A 20,561-nucleotide genomic window follows, 5' to 3' on the forward strand; every position below is an offset into this window, starting at 1 on the left:
ATCAAAATGTTGTTCATATTAGTTGGTGCTTTTATCTCCACTCTAAAAATGCGATTTGTTCCTATGCCTGCTTTGAACTCATTAGGATTATATCATTCCCTTGCTGTTATAAATGTAACCAGTGAATTTATGCAATCGAAGATGTTCATAGAAAAGTAAAGTAACCTAATTGATGAAGAGTGTGTGCTGTATTTGAGCGAATTTGGCCACGGATGCGTCGCCAAGCAGTTATCACCAGCTCATTTAATGAGGGTACAATGTCTGAAACAATGCTCAATAGTCGTGCAAAGATTTTTGCATACTTTTCTGTCTCCATATGACATGTGAGTGCAACACAATTAAAGGGAATAAGAGGTGCCGTTTTGTTTGGCAGCAAATAAAAAAGGCTGGCTCGTGCTAGTCATTGAAAAAAAAAGCCCCTTGTTTTCCCCTTGATTTCTGTACCACAATGTTGTCATTTATTCTGAATGCATTATTGAATATTTTTCACTATCAAAGTAAGAGTATGTCAGCTCAGACAACATTGTAAACATTAATGTATATCTTACCCCCCCCCCCCCCCCCCAAAACAATTATACGGCCCCCAGTGTTTAATTTTTCGAAGAATATGTGTAATTATTCTCAAATATGTTTGTTAATTTACGGTGGTGTGCCATATCAATATTAGTTTCATACAGAACACATTTTATTGTGATTACATCATTGTACTTTTTAACACAGGATGTTGAAGTTCCCAAAAGGTCTGAATGGATCCCTCACAATAATTTTGACATTTTTTAAATGTTTGCTATGTCCTATGCCTTTGTCTTGGGGATGAAAAACCAGGGTGGAGTAGAAAATTAAGTACTTATTAAACTAATGTGTTTACAATAGGCATTAATCTGGGGCCATTCCAGCTGTAAACAGCTTTGCTTATATCTCGGATTGTGGCTTTGGAGATTTTCTGAAAACCTCAGTTGAACTGACTTAAAACGTATCTACCTGGATAATTCAGCATACCTCTTTTTGTGGGTAAGGACTGTATGATAGACATGTAGTTTCTGTGGCGTTGTTTCTAACTTTTTACAGTTCTAACATTATTGTATTTGTAGATTTTGGTGGTACATTTTTACATGTCCTTTTTTTTCTTTTAGTAGGCCTACCTACAACATGACTGTTATATGCAGATTCAGCATTATTGATTTGCTTTGTACCTCTGAATGTTGAAATGACACGTTTAGTTTAGATATTTTTTGTAAATGTGCAACATGTCACATTTCTTTGATATGAAAATATGTTTTAAAGATGAACCAACTTTTTGTCAAGGCAATTTTTCTGTTGAGAAATAAAAGAAAAAAAGCATGATAATTATGATGTCGTGTGTGTTTGATTTCTTGTTCCAATGTATTTGCCATTTGAGAAGCCATTAAGAATCCTTTCTTTTAATAACTTATCATAAAATATCTATGTAAATGGTTACACAGAATTACAAAGGGGTTAAAAAGTCTCATGTACAGTAGAAAAAAAGTTCATGTTACAGAAGCAATCGGACATACTTTTAGGATTATGCTTCATAATCCACAATATTTAAGACACAGAAAAGACTCCCCAGAAGAAAATCACAATCAAGCCCACATGTAAGCAGTTTAAGGTGCTTCTTATCTAAAGTAACAGATCTGCAGCCCCAACTTTACTGACAGTTGTCAAGTTTGAGACTTGAGTCGCGACGATGAGTGACGAGTCTTTGATACTCAGTTTATACATTGCTGATTCTTTGGTCGTGATGTTCATCCCGTCTCTTTACTTCTTCATGATAGATGAAATATCCAGAAACACACTCTATGGAAGAAAAGAGGACAGTCATTTCTGTATCGATGACGGAATATTACAGTTTTTCTCAATTGCTTTGGTACGATTCTCTTTCAGAATTGCAATTCTCAAAACTACTTGTTCAATCCTCACAACATGTCGCACAAGTAGCAAAACAACATGGATTACCTGCAAAAGCCATTTTTTTGTGAAAAATATTTATTATATCGCTCAAAACTAAATTTCTGTGTCATTGAACGTCCTTGTTGAGTCCTTGTTTCATTGTGTACAGCCAAGACGGTCAAATTGCTTAGTTATGCTCTCAATTGAACAGTTACTCTGGTGGGAGGCTCTGATGCTGAAGATGGTGTACGTAAGTTTTGATAAAAATTGCAAGTTACACTTTTGTGTGTGAGAGATTGATTGCAAGTGACTGGACAAGATTCAGTTAGCACTTTTATTGTTTTACAATTTCTGGACACAGCATGTCACTGTGATACAGAAAGCAAAAGACAGCACTGAGTATCACAAAGAATAGAAACAAAAGCAAAATTAGAAGTGGGAACAAGCCTGTCGACGGGGGGGAGGGGCAACTGGGTATGTTGTCCCGGTGCTCAGGACCTGAGGGGCCCCTGAATGATCCTTGATTTATTTTATTTTACATTCACATATTTCTTTTTTATTTAAATCATTGTCTAAATAAATATTATGTTCTACTTGATATATTCTCAAAAACTTTAACATATTAAATATTTAAAACATACATTTTTCCCTTTTTTTACACAACACCCCCCCACCCACCCCTTCTGTCTTAGCAGAGAATGGTTTGATCCCGCTCTGGTGCACTCAAGGCTACACTACGTTCGTGCCCTGAAGCGGGAAATGAAAAACTGTCATTGTTATAAACTCTAAACATGGCGAGTCGTCATAAATCGGTTCCGCAGAAGAGAAAAGAAAAAGAGATGAAGATCATAGAGGTGAAGATCATAGAGGTGAATGAGAACAAAATGATGAAATTTTTAAAAGGGGGACAAGAAGCCAGAGAATTAGGGCTAGAGTTGGCTGTGGACGGTGATGTCGGTAAGTGAACAACAGCCGCTAACACTGAACGTTTACATTCGCGATCACCGTAACTAAAGCCCGATTTGAGTCTGTCACCGGCCGCTTGTAGCCTATTGAGCTGCGGTATGACAAGACATGCTGCTCGCTCACAGGATGTTTAGTTCTACTGTTTTGTTGCTTAGCAGGCAGGCATAGCACTCTCAGTTGTATTGTAGCCTACATGGGACAATAGATGAAAATTGTTTGTTTATATTGTGTCACATCACATTACGGTCTGTTAAATTTAACTGTCCATCTCAAATTAATAATTTGAAAATTTACACTGTCATTGCTTGCAAAGCGTCAAAAGTACTGCGTACAGTATGTTGTTGTGACAAGCCGGTGGCAGAGGTGGGCTGGGGTGGGAGTGGGGGGGCTATAATGGTCTCTTGTCCCCGGGCCCCTGCAAGTCTGTTGACAGCCCTGAATCTGAACATACGACAATCAGCACAAGTAAACTTTAAGTTTCATTCTTTCCACACATCTTAACATTCCTCCCTATTGGGCCACAAATTTTCATCCACGTCACAATGGGATGTCCTCTCTTGCTATACAGCGTGGAAAGAATCTTATTGAATTCCTTATCCAGCCTCTGCAGGCATCTACTGTGATGTCACTGCATGATGCATTCATGGCATCCAAAGGAGTCATCTGAGTGTGAGGCTGGCAATCATACACCTGCCATCTCCATGTGGAGAAATATTTTTCTATGGGATTGAGGAATGGGGAGTATGGAGGGAGGAACTCCATTACCATTCTGTTGTAGGTTGCAAACCATTCCCCGATTAAAATAATAATATTAATAATAATGTTAGAGTGGTGGAAACCCACATTGTCCCAAACTATCACAAATTTTGGCAGGTTAAAATAAGGTACGGAAAATAAGTAACGAACACTCACGTGTTGACATATTCTGACACAATGTTCATCCATTTTGCATGTAAAGACTTATGCAATGAAGAAATGACTAAATGTTGTGGGTGGTGAGACTATTCAATAGAGGCCCATGATCATCCATTTTGACCATCATGACAGATGCAACTGGTAATGTAGGACACAGCAGAGAACTGTAGAAAATCATGTGCATGGATGCACAAAAACATCTGCAACTTGCTCAAAGAAATAAGAAACTGCTTTTTTGATGTGCACTAGTGATAAGATGTTGTGACTAATTAACAAGTAGTTTTGAGAATTTCAATTCTGATCGTAGAAACGTACCAAAGCAATTAAAAAAAAAAAAAAGTGAAATGTGCAAGTATATAGCATTCACATGAAAAGAAAAAAAATCCTCACAGTTTTTTGAGTAATTTATTTTGTGGTTTGCTTTTTGAATATTATTCTTTTTTAAACTCATATTTTCTGTAAATTTTGAATGAATTTCTTTTGGCAAGCTCAGGAAAAAAAAAATCAGATCAACAGGCTGTGGGGCAATCAAATAGAAAAAGATAAAACTATTCAAAATAACCCCCCCCATTTTTTTTTTTTTTAAATAGAATTTAATACCCCCCCACCCCAAAATTAAAAATAGGAGCTTTTAAAAATTATTCTTTCAAGTGAATCCAATACGCTTCCGTAGTAAAACGTACACATGTTCACTGAGCTGGGAAAAAAATGTCCATTTGAATTAACCGCATTTAAAACGAAATGTTATAAAGTTGTTTTTACAAGGTTTACTGTAACTATATTAGTGTAATATACTGTACTTTTTGCAATTATGAAAATCATAGTTCAAATGTTTTTAATAATGTTATCCTTATTCTGCAATGTAGGTGATTCCCTTTCAAATTATTACCTTTTATTTATTCATATTATTTTTAAGAACAAACACATATACTGTATCCCATTATCTGCTAGATGTATTGACTTCATATGAACTATTAACACTAGAAAACCCAGCAAAGGCCGAATCGGCCTTTTCCCAAGACAAATACTCCTAATATTCCCATATATGAATGGCTCTTGTCTGTCGGACAACGACTTTCCAATTCAAAAGCCACCTCTGGGTTTTTCCGGGGTAGAGGCCAAATCGGCCATTGCTTGGGACTATTAGGAGTACAAGAATTCTCTGGGACTTTTAGTGTTAAAGATGTAAATCTCCAGGTATACGTGCAGCAATTCAGTAATCTGTGGATACAGTATAGTAATCAGTGGGTGCAGATTGATAAGCACTGGGTACAGTAATATAGTACTATAGTAATATGGACCCACAGTTTAGTAATGTGTACCCACAGTTTAGCAAATGAACCGGAAACAGTAGTCATCAATTTAGTTTGGTCGAGACTCCAAACGCCGACGGACAAAACAAGCAGATGCACTCAGGTTGCCCTTGACGAACAAAGTTGTTTTGAAAGCTAACTCGTGGGCAGCTGCTTGCTTGGTCTGTGAGTGTTTGGAGTCTCCACCAAATTGAAATTAAAGTTAGAGGCTATTTTCAAAATTTTACATCCTAGTTATGCAGAAAATATTTATGTTAAATGTCATTTCTTTGTGTTTCAGGTCAAACTAAGTCTATAAAATAAGGAGCAACATGTATATATACAGTGGGGAGAACAAGTATTGGATACACTGCCAATGGGAAAACCCATTGACAGTGTATCCAATACTTGTTCTCCCCACTGTATAAAGATATATATATATATTAGTATATATATATATATGTATACATACATACATATATATATATATATATATATAATTAGGGCTGTCAAACAATTAAAAATTTTAATCGAGTTAATTACAGCTTAAAAATTAATTAATCGTAATTAATCGCAATTAATCGCAATTCAAACCATCTATAAAATATGCCATATTTTTCTGTAAATTATTGTTGGAATGGAAAGATAAGACAAGATAGATATATACATTCAACATACGGTACATAAGGACTGTATTTGTTTATTATAACAATAAATCAACAAGATGGCATTAACATTATTAACATTCTGTTAAAGTGATCCATGGATAGAAAGACTTGTAGTTCTTAAAAGATGAATATTAGTACAAGTTATAGAAATGTTATATTAAAACGCCTCTTAATGTTTTCGTTTTAATAAAATTTGTAAAATTTTTAATCAAAAAATAAACTAGTAGCCCTATTCTGTTCTCAATGTGTGTGAGTACACAAATTGACAGATAGCGAACATAAGTTCCAACAAGAAATCAGACGGTGTGGCAAAGTTGCATGGGCTTTACTGAAGTCATCTCTTTTTGACAAGAGCACGTTTCTTGTATTTTTGTAAAACTGAAAATAACAAGGCAATGTGTCAATAACTTGCATAAATCACAAAATAACATAAAATGTACACACACGTGTCCATTTGAGCAGTAGCACTAGCCAATTAGCTCACAAGCATCTAATAATGTAACTGCATTTCACCATATATGTGAACAAATTCAAATACACATCATCAATAACTATCTAATGCTCATGAATATAAACAAAGGAGGAATATAACTCACAAGCGATGCATGTATTAGACACAAACAGTGTGATGGGCTATGAGAACTGCCACTGAATACGTTAGCTGGTCTGAATAGCACTGTCTATTAGTGTGAGTTCGCGTCGACGTATAATCACGTCAGAAAAGCGCGCCGAAGCCCAAATAATCAGCTGCACTGAATCGCCAGCAGAGGGCGACATTACGCCACATAACATATGCAAGTCACACCCAAGTAGCCTGGTACACCAGACTCAACGCTGTTCCAGCTATTGAGTCTGGCCACCCTTCCCACGGAAACAATTTCCAGGGCGGAGCAAGCCACAGCATACAGACAGCGGAGTGGACCAATCAGCGACGGGCAGACCTGACGTTAGAAAAATGGCGACTTCAGGATGACGGACTTGCGCGCGGAAGTAAACATACGAAGAGAGCGGAGTTTATTCGACATGGCTAGCGCGAGACAGATTGTTGTCAGTGACTCGTGTCGATGTGTTTTTGGTCATTTAAAACTGATTTTACCGTGGATTGGAACATATTCTCGGCTCTGCCGTTCACCGTCTGTGTTGCTGAAGGGACGACTGTCGACGCGCAAGAGTGACGTTGCTTGTGAAGAACACGTGACGCAAATAAACGAATCTGATTTGTCGATTGATTTTGTATCTGCTCGAAAAGGCCGTTAATGGGAGGGGTTCCAGACTATTTCTCTCAGTGTTTGAAAAATACAGGGAGAATAGTCTGGCAGAGCCAGGCTAACACCCAAGTGCCAGCAGAGGGCGGAAAAACTCCATAAAACACAATTAACAAGTTGGCCTTTCACTGTACTGACATTTAAATCTGTCTGAGCGGGCCTAGTGCGTTAATTGCGTCAAATATTTTAACAGAATTAATTTAAAAAATTAATTAACGCCCGTTAACGCGATAATTTTGACAGCCCTAATATATATATATATACAGGGGTGCACATAAGTGGTGCGTACTGGACGTAGACAAACGCGCTGGCCCTCAACGGCTTCCATACCCTTTGGCGTACCGATGGCTGACCACTGTATTTGCGGCGGACACGGGAAAATAACTTCTCAAAATGTCGAAGAGGCAGGCCACACTGAGTAATTACTTCCGTGTTCCCCCACCCTCGTCAAAAGACAGACAGACGACAGAGACGTCATCGGAGCTACCGAAAAAAAGGACTTTTGCTGAAAAGTGGCTACAGGAGGTACCGTGGCTAGAAGCAAATGATGCTCGCACGGAAATGCGATACAAAATGTGCCGTGAGAATCCCAATGTCGCTGATAAGAGCAGCGCATTTTACGTAGGGTCAAAGAATTTCAGCCATCCAAACTTTGAAAAGCCCGAAAAAAACAGCATGTGGCAATTAAGCAAACTATCGATGTCAGACATGGCCCCACTCGCCCTATGGACAAGTCGCGGAATAAAGGTAATGAACAGCGACATGCACTGACAAACCTGTTTTTGCTCGCATTTTACAAAGCTAAACATGCACGTTCAATGAGGTCTTATGAGGAGGACATCCCACTTTTAAAAAGGCTTGGAGTTAATGTGGGAGCCGCATAATGCCCTTTATTTTGAATTGGTGCTTTTATGTTCATTTCTTTACATTTCACTTCAAAGTAACACCAATTTTGTTGTGCCAGCTGATGTTAATCAAGCATTAATTGTTAATATAATTAATTAAAGTTAATTGGCTCAAAGTAAAGCTTGTCATAAATTTATCGCATCAGGCGGGTCGGCTCTCAAGCTCAATGAGGACCAAGTCACATCTCCAGGTCCTCCTCTGAGAACCTGAGCGAAAAAATTATGTGCACCCCTGTATATATATACAGTGGGGCAAATAAGTATTTAGTCAACCACTAACTGTGCAAGTTCTCCCACATGAAAATATTAGAGAGGCCTGTAATTGTCAACATGGGTAAACCTCAACCATGAGAGACAAAATGTGGGAAAAAAAAACAGAAAATCACATTGTTTGATTTTTAAATAATTTATTTCCAAATTAGAGTGGAAAATAAGTATTTGGTGAATACCAAAAGTTCATCTCAATACTTTGTTATGTACCTTTGTTAGCAATTCACAAGCTTTTCACACACTGTTGCTGGTATTTTGGCCCATTCCTCCATGCAGATCTCCTCTAGAGCAGTGATGTTTTGGGGCTGTCGTTGGGCAACATGGACTTTCAACTCTCTCCACAGATTTTCTATGAGGTTGAGATCTGGAGACTGGCTAGGCCACTCCAGGACCTTGAAATGCTTCTTATGAAGCCACTCCTTTGTTGCCCTGGTGTGTGTTTGGAATCATTGTCATGCTGAAAGACCCAGCCACGTCTCATCTTCAATGCCCTTGCTGATGGAAGGAGATTTTCAGACAAAATCTCTCGATACATGGCCCCATTCATTCTTTCCCTTTACACAGATCAGTTGTCCTGGTCCCTTTGCAGAAAAACAGCCCCAAAGCATGATTTTTCCACCCCCATGCTTCACAGTGGGTATGGTGTTCTTCGGATGCAATTCAGTATTCTTTCTCCTCCAAACACGAGAACCTGCGTTTCTACCAAATAGTTCTATTTTGGTTTCATCTGACCATAACACATTTTTCCAGTCCTCTTCTGGATCATCCAAATGCTCTCTAGCGAACCGCAGACGGGCCTGGACGTGTACTTTCTTCAGCAGGGGGACACGCCTAGCAGTGCAGGATTTGAGTCCCTGGCGTCGCATTGTGTTACTGATAGTAGCCTTTGTTACTGTGGTCCCAGCTCTCTGTAAGTCATTCACTAGGTCCCCCCGTGTGGTTTTTGCTCACCGTTCTTGTTATCATTTTGACGCCACGGGGTGAGATCTTACATGGAGCCCCAGATCGAGGGAGATTGCCAGTGGTCTTGTATGTCTTCCATTTTCTAATAATTGCTCCCACAGTTGATTTCTTTACACCAAGCATTTTACCTATTGCGGATTCAGTCTTCCCAGCCTGGTGCAGGTCTACAATTTTGTCTCTGGTGTCCTTCGACAGCTTTTTGGTCTTGGCCATAGTGGAGTTTGGAGTGTAACTGATTGAGGGTGTGAAAAGGTGTCTTTTATACCGATAAAGAGTTAAAACAAGTGCCATTAATACAGGTAACGAGGTGAGCCTCGTTAGACCTTGTTAGATGAAGTTAGACCTCTTTGACAGCCAGAAATCTTGCTTGTTTGTAGGTGACCAAATACTTATTTTCCACTCAAATTAGGAAATAAATTCTTTAAAAATCAAACAATGTGGTTTTCTGTTTTTTTTTCTCCACATTCTGTCTCTCATGGTTGAGGTTTACCCATGTTGACTATTACAGGCCTCTCTAATCTTTTCAAGTAGGAGAACTTGCACAATTGGTGGTTGACTAAATACTTATTTGCCCCACTGTACTTGGATAAAAAGAATATCCTGTAAAAATATTGGAGTAGAGAGACTGAAACAATGACATTTTGCGGCTCTTTTCATCAGGTATTCCTCGTTCTAAATAATTCCCCCTCAACGGGCTGACTGGTCCTTCTCAAGCCATTTATTTAGGTATTGGAGAAAAATACTTGGATAAAAAGAACATCCTGTAAAAATATTGGAGTAGAGAGACTGAAACAATGACATTTTGCGGCTCTCTTCGTCGCATTCTCCTCGTTGTGAATAATTCCCCCTCAATGGGCTGCATACTAAATCAGATAAAATGGTGACTACGCTGACGTCATCCACCTGTTGGGGACGCTAATGATGATATGATGATAATGGTAGGCGTGGCTAACCGGCAGATTAAAAGACTAATTTCTCATCATCTGCTCTTTGCTAAATTGTATATAGTCGAATAATCTAAAAATATGATTCTAATTCAGATAATAATCCTATTTAAGACTTTTTCAGACTTTTTTTTCGCCTTTTGTACGCACTTTAAATGACTTCCAAACATAGCAAAGGTTACTATGTTTTGTTTTGTTTTGTTTGTTTTTTTTTTTTTTTTTTTTATGGAAAAAAAACATGAAAGGTAACGCCATTTACTTTCCCAAGTAACTAATTACTCTTACATTCAGGTAACTGAGTTATTAACTCAATTACTTTTTGGTAGAATTAATTACTTTTTAAAAGTAAAATTAACAACACTGTTCATGACCTGTATGAGTGTTTTGTGAATAAAAGTGTGGAAAGAACTAAACCTTATACTGACTAAAAGGAAAGCAAGCCTTATTTATACTGGTATATTATGTATGTACACTACAGACTGTATATATTTACAGACAAGTCATCGCAATCATTTCCAATGTCAATATGTGCGTGCGGCTCCCAGTGTTGTCCCTTCTGTGGAAACTAGGTTGAAATGGCTGGGTGTTAAACGTTGTCGACCCCTGGTCAAAATGTTGGGATTTTTGGGAAAAATTACGTTCATTAAAGAACGGTAGGTGTGTGATCTTCTCGGTCATGATGCAACTGTTGGCATTTTTTTGCCGACAAGGTTTAACTGGAAGTGAGAATTGGCTTTACCCGAAAGGTATAGTTAAGAAGAATTAAAATGGCGACCATTGTCATTCTAGCTACGTTTGATGCAAAAAATAAAATATGGTAAGAATGTAATGGATAATGCTGCTGTTTTCTTATGCCGGGGGAATTGGCGATACGGACATGGAAAAAGCTATAAGCCTCAGTGTGGTCAGTGCAGTATCGTGCAGTTTTTACCCTTCAGCCCTTACCCCTTTAGCCCCCCCCCCAAAAAAAAACAAAAAAAAACAAAGGAGAAAACTTGCCAAAATCTGGTCATATTACTATTAAAAAGTATGAATGTCTGAAGTTACAATTTCAATTCTCACAGTCTGAAACCAAATGAATCCATGTTGGATTATGAAGCAGAATGAGAACAAATATTTGATTGGCACTTGGCAGCTACCTCATCGTCACTGAAATTGGTCAAACAAAGATATCATCATCCTCACGTGCTAGAAGTGAATCGCCAGTCACCAGGCCGCCTGTAGCCCTTCAACGTGCGATTACATTGACTTTGTATGGGAACCCATTGCGCGACAAGAATCAAATTTTGTCAGTAAAAACATAGCCTTACAACAAATGTCTTCCAAACTGGGCAACCTTGCTGGCACCTTTACTTGAACTATTGAGACATGACATTAAATGGACATGGAGAAAAGTACAAGAAGAAGCCTTTAACAAAGCAAAAGACTTGACCACCTCATGGGGCGGGAGGAGTATTAAAAACCGTGAAACGGCATGGAAGATGAGACCAATCAAATTTGTCTCACACACTTTGCATCGTTTAACACAATTGGACAAAGAAGGGCTAGCTGTTATGTTTGGTGTTAAAAGTTAAAAAAAAAAAAAAAAAAAAAAAACTACTATCTTGTGGTTCATCCATGTGGACCAGAAGCCACTTATCTCTCTGTTCAATGAGAAAAGGCCATAACATCTCCACCTATTACTTGACGTTTACTAAAACTTGCTTCCTTACCAGTAGAAAACGAAATCGGTTTATTAGAAGAATTTGATTAGAACTACTAAGGCAGCAGCACTGAACGAGCACCTGATTATTTTGTTGCAAAAAGGGGTAAAAGAACATTTTTGAGGACAAAAATGTGTGAATTTTTTAACAGACTGAAGGTTTGAGGTTACAGCTACACTAAGATGGATCATTTTTTACTTTAGTGTTAATTTAGTGTTTATTACCTAATAATGATATAATGATATTTCAACAGAAGGTGGGTAGAGTAGCCAAAATTTTACTCAAGAGTAACGTTACTTCAAAATAATATTATTCAAGTAAAAGTAGTCATCCGATTAACTGCTTAGATTTTTTTTCTGTATTTATGTTTTCTGTACTATAACATATTACATAACCACATTAAGCCAAAGAAACACAACAACAACAACAAAAATTCTGGCGAGAGAAAAAAAATCTACTGAAATTATGCATTATTCGTCCAATTAGTGCCCTGTAGTGGAGAGAACATATTTCCGATTATGAAATTAAAAGGATCATATCTCCGGTTTTCCGTGGTCAATCGGTGCCAAATAAAACTGGGAGAGGGATTGAAATCTGCGCTTTGGAGTCATGTTGACGGCGGCGCTCTATGTCAAACACTTAATTTTTTATGGTGCTTTAAAGATGCCATGTGATTAAAGAGGCTGGCATGATCATAGAATGACAAGCTTGAGTCTGATTGGTATAATGACGGGATTATTGTTACGACGTCTCATTGGTGAAACTGGTTAAGCCACTGTTGGCGTCTCTGACAAATAAAAGAAGTAAAAAAGAATAAAGAGGAAAAATGTAACGACTCGTGTAGCCCAAAGTAGTGGAGTAAGAGTAGCGTGTTTTCTTCTCAAATCTACTCAGGTAAAAACTATGGCTTAGTAAAACTACTCTTAAAAGTACATTTCCCAAAAGGTTACTCAAGTAAATGTAACGGAGTACAAGTAAATGTAAAGCGTTACAACCCACATCTGTGTTTCAGGTACATTTTCAATGATGATACGGAATCAAAAATACAGTACTGACAAATATCTACAACTTCTAGAAATAATAAAATGAAGTGAACAGAAGAGGCTTTTCTTTCTGTAGTGTAAGATCATGTATACAATGTAACAAAGGAATACTTGTGGCAATAGGTAGTTACATACCTGTCAAGTTGTACGGTTTGAGTGAGCACTGATTTTTAAATGTGTACACCATACGTTCAAAATCTGTACGTTTTTCGAGCATTACATTTTTTTTCTCCGTTCGGATTTTGTCACCGTTTCGGCAACGAGACAATGTGCGTTACTATGGGTTACTACGTTGGTTGAATGACGCAGGAAAAGTCCGACACAATGAGAGCGAAGTGTTTGTTGTGACGCAGTTGCAAACGCGATGCTAGGCTAGATGGCTCTAATATTTCCTGACTGTAGCCGACAGTCTACAATCTACGCCTAGATATACTGTATCATGCATATAGAACTACATGCGAAATGACAAACTTTGTGGCGTTAGTAAACAGTCGCCATTTTAGAGCAGTACATTTCTTAGAAAGGCTCTATTGTAGTGAACCTTCCTAGGGAACCTAAGTTACTTTTTATCCAAAATACTCCTAAATTGGCAAAATCTTGACTTGAATCTATTTTTAAATGATGAAACAGTTTTAAAACTTTCATGTCGAAATGGAGTAATAAACAAATGACTTCCAAACATAGCAAAGGTTAGTATGTTTTTTTTTTTTTTTTTTTTTTTTTTAAATTAAAAAACAAACAAACAAAACATGAAAGGTAACACCAGTTACTTTACCAAGTAACTAATTACTCTTACATTCAGGTAACTGAGTTACTAATTCAATTCGTTTTGGTAGAAGTCATTTATAACTGTAATTAATTACTTTTCTAAAAGTAAGATTAACATCACTGGTCATAAAGATGAAGTCTGCAGAATGAAAAGTGACGAAAGTGGAGAATTTATTCTGCCAATTTGTTGTCGAACACAATTTGCCTGCAACTATAGCTGATCACTTTTCAGAATTAGCAAAAGAAATGTTCCCTGACTCAAAGATTGCATCGGTGAGTTCATTTTATCAATTGACCTATTTAATTTAAAATTGGACACACTAACGAACTACCTTCAAGTCAAACTGAATTGAGAGCTGAAGTGCCATGAAGTGCCGCCATAAACACGTGATAGAAATTGCCAGATAGAAAGTGCTACATACATTTATAACAAAAGTCACTTTTAATTTTAGTAATCATGATGTAGCTGCAGATATTGATTGTTCTTTGATTGCTCCAGGTTATGTGTTGCAATATTACCAATAAATTCATATTATTTTAAGAATTGAGTTTTTTTGTTTTGTTTCATATTGCACGCTATATACAACGTTGTAAGATTAGTCACCAATTTGTATGGGCATACGTCACTATTTGTAAGATCGCTAACGGCCTCAGGTTGACAGGTATGTAGTTAATAAAATGAACTGGAAAAAAAAAATCGTAAAAGAGTCAATACATAGACAATGCTAATGGTAATGCCTTTTCACCAATGAGTTATACGGGTACGTCCACATTTGTTTATGGCCAAGGCTTCTGACAATTCTTGAATATTATTATAGGAGGATACCTTGAGAGTGGTGCTCATTTAAATACAGATTAAGTTAAACTGGTTGATGAATGGATAATTTCATGGTTTTTGAGATCAACTATATTATTAACAGTTAAGATTTTTATTCACAATATTTAAAATTTTTAATACCGTCAAGTGATATAAAGAAATAAAGTTCAACTGCAGTAACAGTTAGATTGATTAAGCAATCCTTATGCTTTTCCATTGATCTAAACGTTCAAAATCCAAAAAAGAAACTAAAATTCAGGTGAAGTAATCCACACAATGTTCACTCTTTACTTTTACTTTACTTTTCACTCTTCACTCTTCTTTCTCTTCACTCTTCTCTGTTCACAATCAAATTGTGACATTGCGACATTGTAACTACCGTAATATGGCTGGCTGCATTGGCTTGTAGGATTTTTAGCAAAAGGGTCAAAGCCAGCTATTCTGATATTGAAGTATTTCAAGACACTGATAATAACACCCTACCTATATGCTAGGGTGAAAGTGGGCCAGAACGGTCAGGAACGCAGTTCCGGTTTAAGATTCAGGGGCGGAATGCTGTTCCGGTACACGGTGCTTTGATTCCAAAAATATGACGGCAAATGTCAAAAAAAAAAAAAAAAAGCTAAGCTGCCACACATGCATTTCATCTCCAAGAAGAAAACAATCTACCAACATCAGATTTACATACACAAGTGTTAATAACAAGAATAATAAAGTGCTTGTGTAGCGTAATCTGTTTCCACCGATATTATTTATTTTATTCCACGGACGGCATGGAGGTTTTCCCATCTGCTGCAGTTATCTGAGTCTGACGATGATGAGTCAAGTCAATGTGTGAATGCCAAACGCCTGATCAAATCTTTAAGAGCAAGGAAAGAGTTGAGGAGGCTTATTTATCATAATTAGTTGTATTTGCTCTGATGGGGAGGTTTAGAACATCTTAGTTTCAATGTGCACTTTGGACTTATAATTGTTCATTTATTTATTCATTTCCTTATGATTTAAAAAAGTCAATGTTTGCGCGATCTTCAAAATATATTCCATTTCACTCTGCATAATATAAGTCATTTGTACTTATTTTTCTGAATGTATGTTAACTACATCTTTAGTATAAAAAAAAAAAGAAAGCAAAAGTAAATGTTTACATTAACTTCAATTTCAATATACATCCTATGTTCTTAAGAAGTTAAAATTGAGATTTGGCATTTAATATGTGAGGAAATGAGGAAAAATAAAAATTAGGAGATGGAGGTTGGGGTTATTGCTGGTTTTGTTACCTTTTATTTTGCAAATCATTGAAAAAATACAATTTTGAATGAAAATCCGTTTTTGTATGTGTTATAGAAATAACTGTGCCAAAACAGTTTTCTTTGCATTTCAGTAGTTTTAGGATGTTTCACCCCGCCCCCCAATAAATAAATAAATCAATAAATACATAAATCATTAAAATTTCTGGCTCCGTGGCGAACTTCACGTTGGGGAGTTCCGGCAAGAAATTCTAGCCACTTTCACCCCTGCATATGGTTAGCCTGGATTGGATCTAGCACCCCCTCGACCCCCGTCAGGATAAGTAGGACAGAAGATGAATGAATGGCAGGCAGGGGGAACGAAGTTAGGTGGGTCATCCGCGGGGTGAGGGCTGGAGGAAAGCTGAGGCCAGGCGAATGAGGCATTACTAGCAGAACAGTCCCGACACCAGAAATGCTGAAGGCGATTACAAGGTCAGGGAGAGCAGGCAGGTGCCTAAGTCAGGGCACTCTCCCTCTGAACTAAACTGATTGCATGAAATGTATTTTTAATTTAAAAAAAAAAAAAAAAAAAAAAAAAATTATTTGATTTACTGCTTCTTATTTCTTTAATATTTTAATGTTTACTGTTTGTGAACTGATAGTTGTGAAACCCTTTAAGGATATTTTTGATGCTATAGGGCTATTATTAAATTGAACTTTACTTAATTTGACCCTGAACTAGTTCGCATAGAGAATGAACTCACCATCATGAATATAGTTTCCAGTCTCATTTTTGTTGCATTTCAGTAAATGTTCTGAAACCGTGTTCTGGTCAACTGTCAATCAAGTAAAATACATTTTTTCTTATGCCTACACATCTGCTCAGCATAAATTATTTATGATAAACATATCTGATTAAAGGAGCAATATGTCAGATTCACACTTAAATTATTCTTTAAATTGCCCTAATTTTTCATTTGGCATTAAAGAGCATACGACACGAGAAAAAAAGTCTTAAATGGCATTATTATGTGAATTAGAATCATATTTTGAGACGATTCGACTATATACAACAATTTAGCAAAACACAGATGACGAGAAATTAGCCTTTTAATCTGCCGGTTAGCCACGCCTACCATTATAGGGCTTTAGCGTCCCCAACAGGTGGATGACGTCAGCGGTAGACTGGGCTCATCGATTTTACTATTCAGCCCATTGAGGGGGAATTATTCAGAACGAGGAAAACGCGACGAAGGAAGCCGCAAAATGTCATTGTTTCAGTCTCTCTACTCCAATATTTTTACAGGATATTCTTTTTATCCAAGTATTTTTCCCCAATAGCAATATAAATGGCTTGAGAAGGACCAGTCAGCCCGTCGAGGGGGAACTATTCACAACGAGGAAAACGCGACGAAGAGAGCGGCAAAATGTCATTGTTTCTGTCTCTTTACTTCAATATTTTTACAGGATATTCTTTTTATCCAAGTATTTTTCCCCAATGGCTTGAGAAGGACCAGTCAGCCCGTCGAGGGGGAACTATTCACAAAGAGGAAAACGCGACGAAGAGAGCGGCAAAATGTCATTGTTTCTGTCTCTTTACTTCAATATTTTTACAGGATATTCTTTTTATCCAAGTATTTTCCCCAATTGCTAAATAAATGGCATGGTCATGACAAATAACAGTTTTGTGCTGAATGGAATATGAAAGAATAAAAATGCATTTATTCAGGACGACATGGCAAAATTACTCCATAATGGTCAAAACTGTCGACTTCACCTTTACTGTCGCACCTCCCGAACTATATTTTATGACACCTAAATCGGACATATGTCATTTCCCTTCCCCGGCTTCGGAGAATGTAAACAAACCAGAAGGCGTGACAGCTAGCCGACATGCTAACCCGAACCGAGTGATGTTTCAAAGTCTTCAAAGCGGAAAATCACACATAACTATCCTGGATTATTTGACATGACGACCCGGTTGTCTATTGTCGTCGCGGATCGGCAAACCGCCCGGCGGAGAGCAATTTACAGTTCGTTCCCCAGAGGAGGGTGGCTGGAGTTGTTGTGCAGCTAACGTGCTGCTGCTGCTAATGAGCATTAGGACAGCTTTTTACATGCCTATCAATGATCAAACATAAGTAGTCCTTCATTTAAAGGAAGTTTGTAGTGTTTACTTTGTAATCGCTGGATTCGTATTTGACATAATACAAAACAAGATGTTTACTCACTTCCTCGTAAGTCCAATGGTCCCACAGTAAATATCCACGGTGAATGGGAACCTTTTGAAACTCCAAAAAGGCGCATACGCCTCTCCCTCATACAGAATGATTTTTCTGCAGCCGTTTGGCTGGCGTGATGCGAAAAATAAACGTATTAATCCGCAAAATCAGCTGAATCCTTCGTCCCCATACACAACAGTACGCTGTATAGTGAAGAGGACGTCTTCTACCGTACACGTCACAGCGCCCTCCTCCTCAATGCAAGACCGAAGCCGGAAGTCACTCATTTTCCTGGCGCGGGATTAAAAAAACTAAATAAATATAGCGATCGCTTCCACACACATCCAAGCGGTCCATATCATTCAGGAGCATAAAATACCGCGTGTATTATGAAATAAACATGCTTTTTCATGTCACAGGCACTTTAAATTAACATGTTTTTGGGAAGTACTTTTAACACGGTTAATAGTTCAGCTGAGATTTTCCCATTTTAAAGGGATAGAAAGACTTGCAATTCCTAAAAGATAAATGTTATTATGAGTTAAAATAATTTGATATTGAAACCCGTTTTGATGTTTCTGTTTTTATACAATTTGTAAAATTAGTTTACCTAGTAGGTTGCCATTGTTGTTGACGTCACAGGGCGGTGACGTCACATGGTTACGCTTCCAGAATATGACTCTAGTGACATAAACATGTCATCTGTTCAACCTTTTCAATTTGAACTTGAGAGGAACATTAATGAGCATGATAGCAATGTCGATATTTTATAAAACGAACAGCAAAAGCAAAATGAACAGGAAAGATAGGATGAAACGAGACGAGAGTAGGGAAAAAAACGGTGTTCTGCCAAAATGTGCTACACCGGCGAGACGTTCTACAAGAGGCGAATTTGACACCCGAAGTACTACTGTGCGCTTTCAGCTTGTTTTGTTTAGATGCATAAAGACAAAACATACTAAAGATGCCTTATGAAAATACTCAAACGTAGTAATATCAAATAAGAGTGGTTTAAATATGCTACGGACCTAATGTGGTCAACAGATCAACAATCTGCTTTAAAGCTACCACAAGAACACACAATGCCTATTAGTATAAGAGGGAAACACATGCAAAAAGAATTTTGAGACAATGAAAATGTAATAAAAGACTCATAAAAACACAAATAGTAAGTACTCGACGCTCTTAACCGATGAGCGCGTGTGTTAGATGTCTCGCCGGGTAGAAGGAATTGCAGTAATCTGGTAGAATTCGTCCAGTGACAGTGACAATCTACGTTATCACCCTGAGCGTCCATTGTACGCTTAAAACATGGCGCCCTCCGGAGGCCAAAACATGTTGTAATATTATAGATTTTTAAATCAATGGCAATATTTTATGTGTTTCGGATAACATATTTTAGTAAAAGAGAACAATTGTGGCTTATTATATCCTACAAGTCTTTAAGTCCGAGGTTCCATTTAAAAACGAGAGCAGCACGAGTTAGTTGTTATTGTTTTGGCTCTTCATTTACAAGCCAATTATGAGCCACTTACTTCGACCAGGTTACAATGGCTCTGTGGGCTTTGTAAACTAAGGTTGCTATCATTTTCAGTCAGAATAAATTATGGAATTCAGAAACAAAACAGGGCTATTTAATAATAATCCATTGGATTTATATAGTGCTTTTCAGGACACTCAAAACATAATCACATTGCATTAGTCTTTTACTCTACGTGGTGGTAAGCTACTATTGTAGCTACAGCTACCCTGGGGCAGTCTGACAGAAGCAAGGCAGCCAATTTGCGCCATGATCAACCACTCATTCTCAGACCACTTTAACACAGGCAAGTAGGGTTATGTACTGTATCTTGCCCAAAGATACAACAATGATGGGCACAAGTGGAAGCTGGATTCAAACCCCTGATCCTTCAATCAATGGACGACCCGCTCAACCACATGCGCCTCCGTCACCCACAATATGCATCAAAGATGCCATCAATAAATGCATACAACTAAAAAAGAGGACTCATTGACGACAAAAGCCTAAGTTGTGCGACTTGTAATCAACAGGTGATGTACTTTTAAATTTAGCAGTATTACTTTCCTGTATGGAATTTGAACAAAGTTGGCATGTTTGTGCTGACATTGTTTAGCATGGGGATCAGTTGACTGCGGCAAAGATAGTACCCATGTACATATGTCGCTCGGTATTTGGTTACAAAAAAAAATAAAAAATAAATAAAAAATAAAAAATTACATTTACTTGAGTAACTTTTTGAGAAAAATGTACTACTAAAAGTGCTTTAATTTTATTTGAGTAGATTTGTAAAGAAGCGCTACTCTTACTCCGCCACTTTTGGCTACACTAGAGTTGTTACGTTTTTTCCACTTTATTTAACATATTAAATTTGACTTTATTTTTGCCATATATGCTCACAGTGGCTCTACCAGTTTCACCAAAGAGAAATTGCAACCATAATCACATGACTCCAATACTAATCAGAAGTTACAGTATAGTCACGACTACTCACGAGCTAGCAGTCGGAAGTCGGAAATAATCACGCCGGCCGGTTCAATTACATGGCGTCTGTAATGGGTGAAGATTAATCGCCATTCACATGCTTTTGTAGTTTGCACAATCAAGATGGATGCAACAAAGGCAGCAGGTGAGGAGAGATGCTACAGCATCATGTCCATT

At 37.6% G+C, this 20,561-nt stretch overlaps 1 protein-coding gene across 1 annotated transcript in view; it reads right to left on the reverse strand.

The window, feature by feature from the left end:
• Window positions 1–587: 587 nt before the first annotated feature.
• Window positions 588–20,561, reverse strand: part of LOC130930786 (gap junction alpha-10 protein-like) — a 30,722-nt gene continuing 10,748 nt past the window's right edge. Inside the window, exon 3 of the mRNA XM_057858908.1 lies at window positions 588–1,818. Coding sequence (XP_057714891.1) covers window positions 1,780–1,818 — 39 coding nt within the window. The 3' untranslated portion in view covers window positions 588–1,779. The remainder of the gene's footprint in view (window positions 1,819–20,561) is intronic.

The sequence above is a fragment of the Corythoichthys intestinalis genome, chromosome 15 (assembly GCF_030265065.1).
Source record: "Corythoichthys intestinalis isolate RoL2023-P3 chromosome 15, ASM3026506v1, whole genome shotgun sequence".
NCBI classification, from domain to species: Eukaryota; Metazoa; Chordata; class Actinopteri; order Syngnathiformes; family Syngnathidae; genus Corythoichthys; species Corythoichthys intestinalis.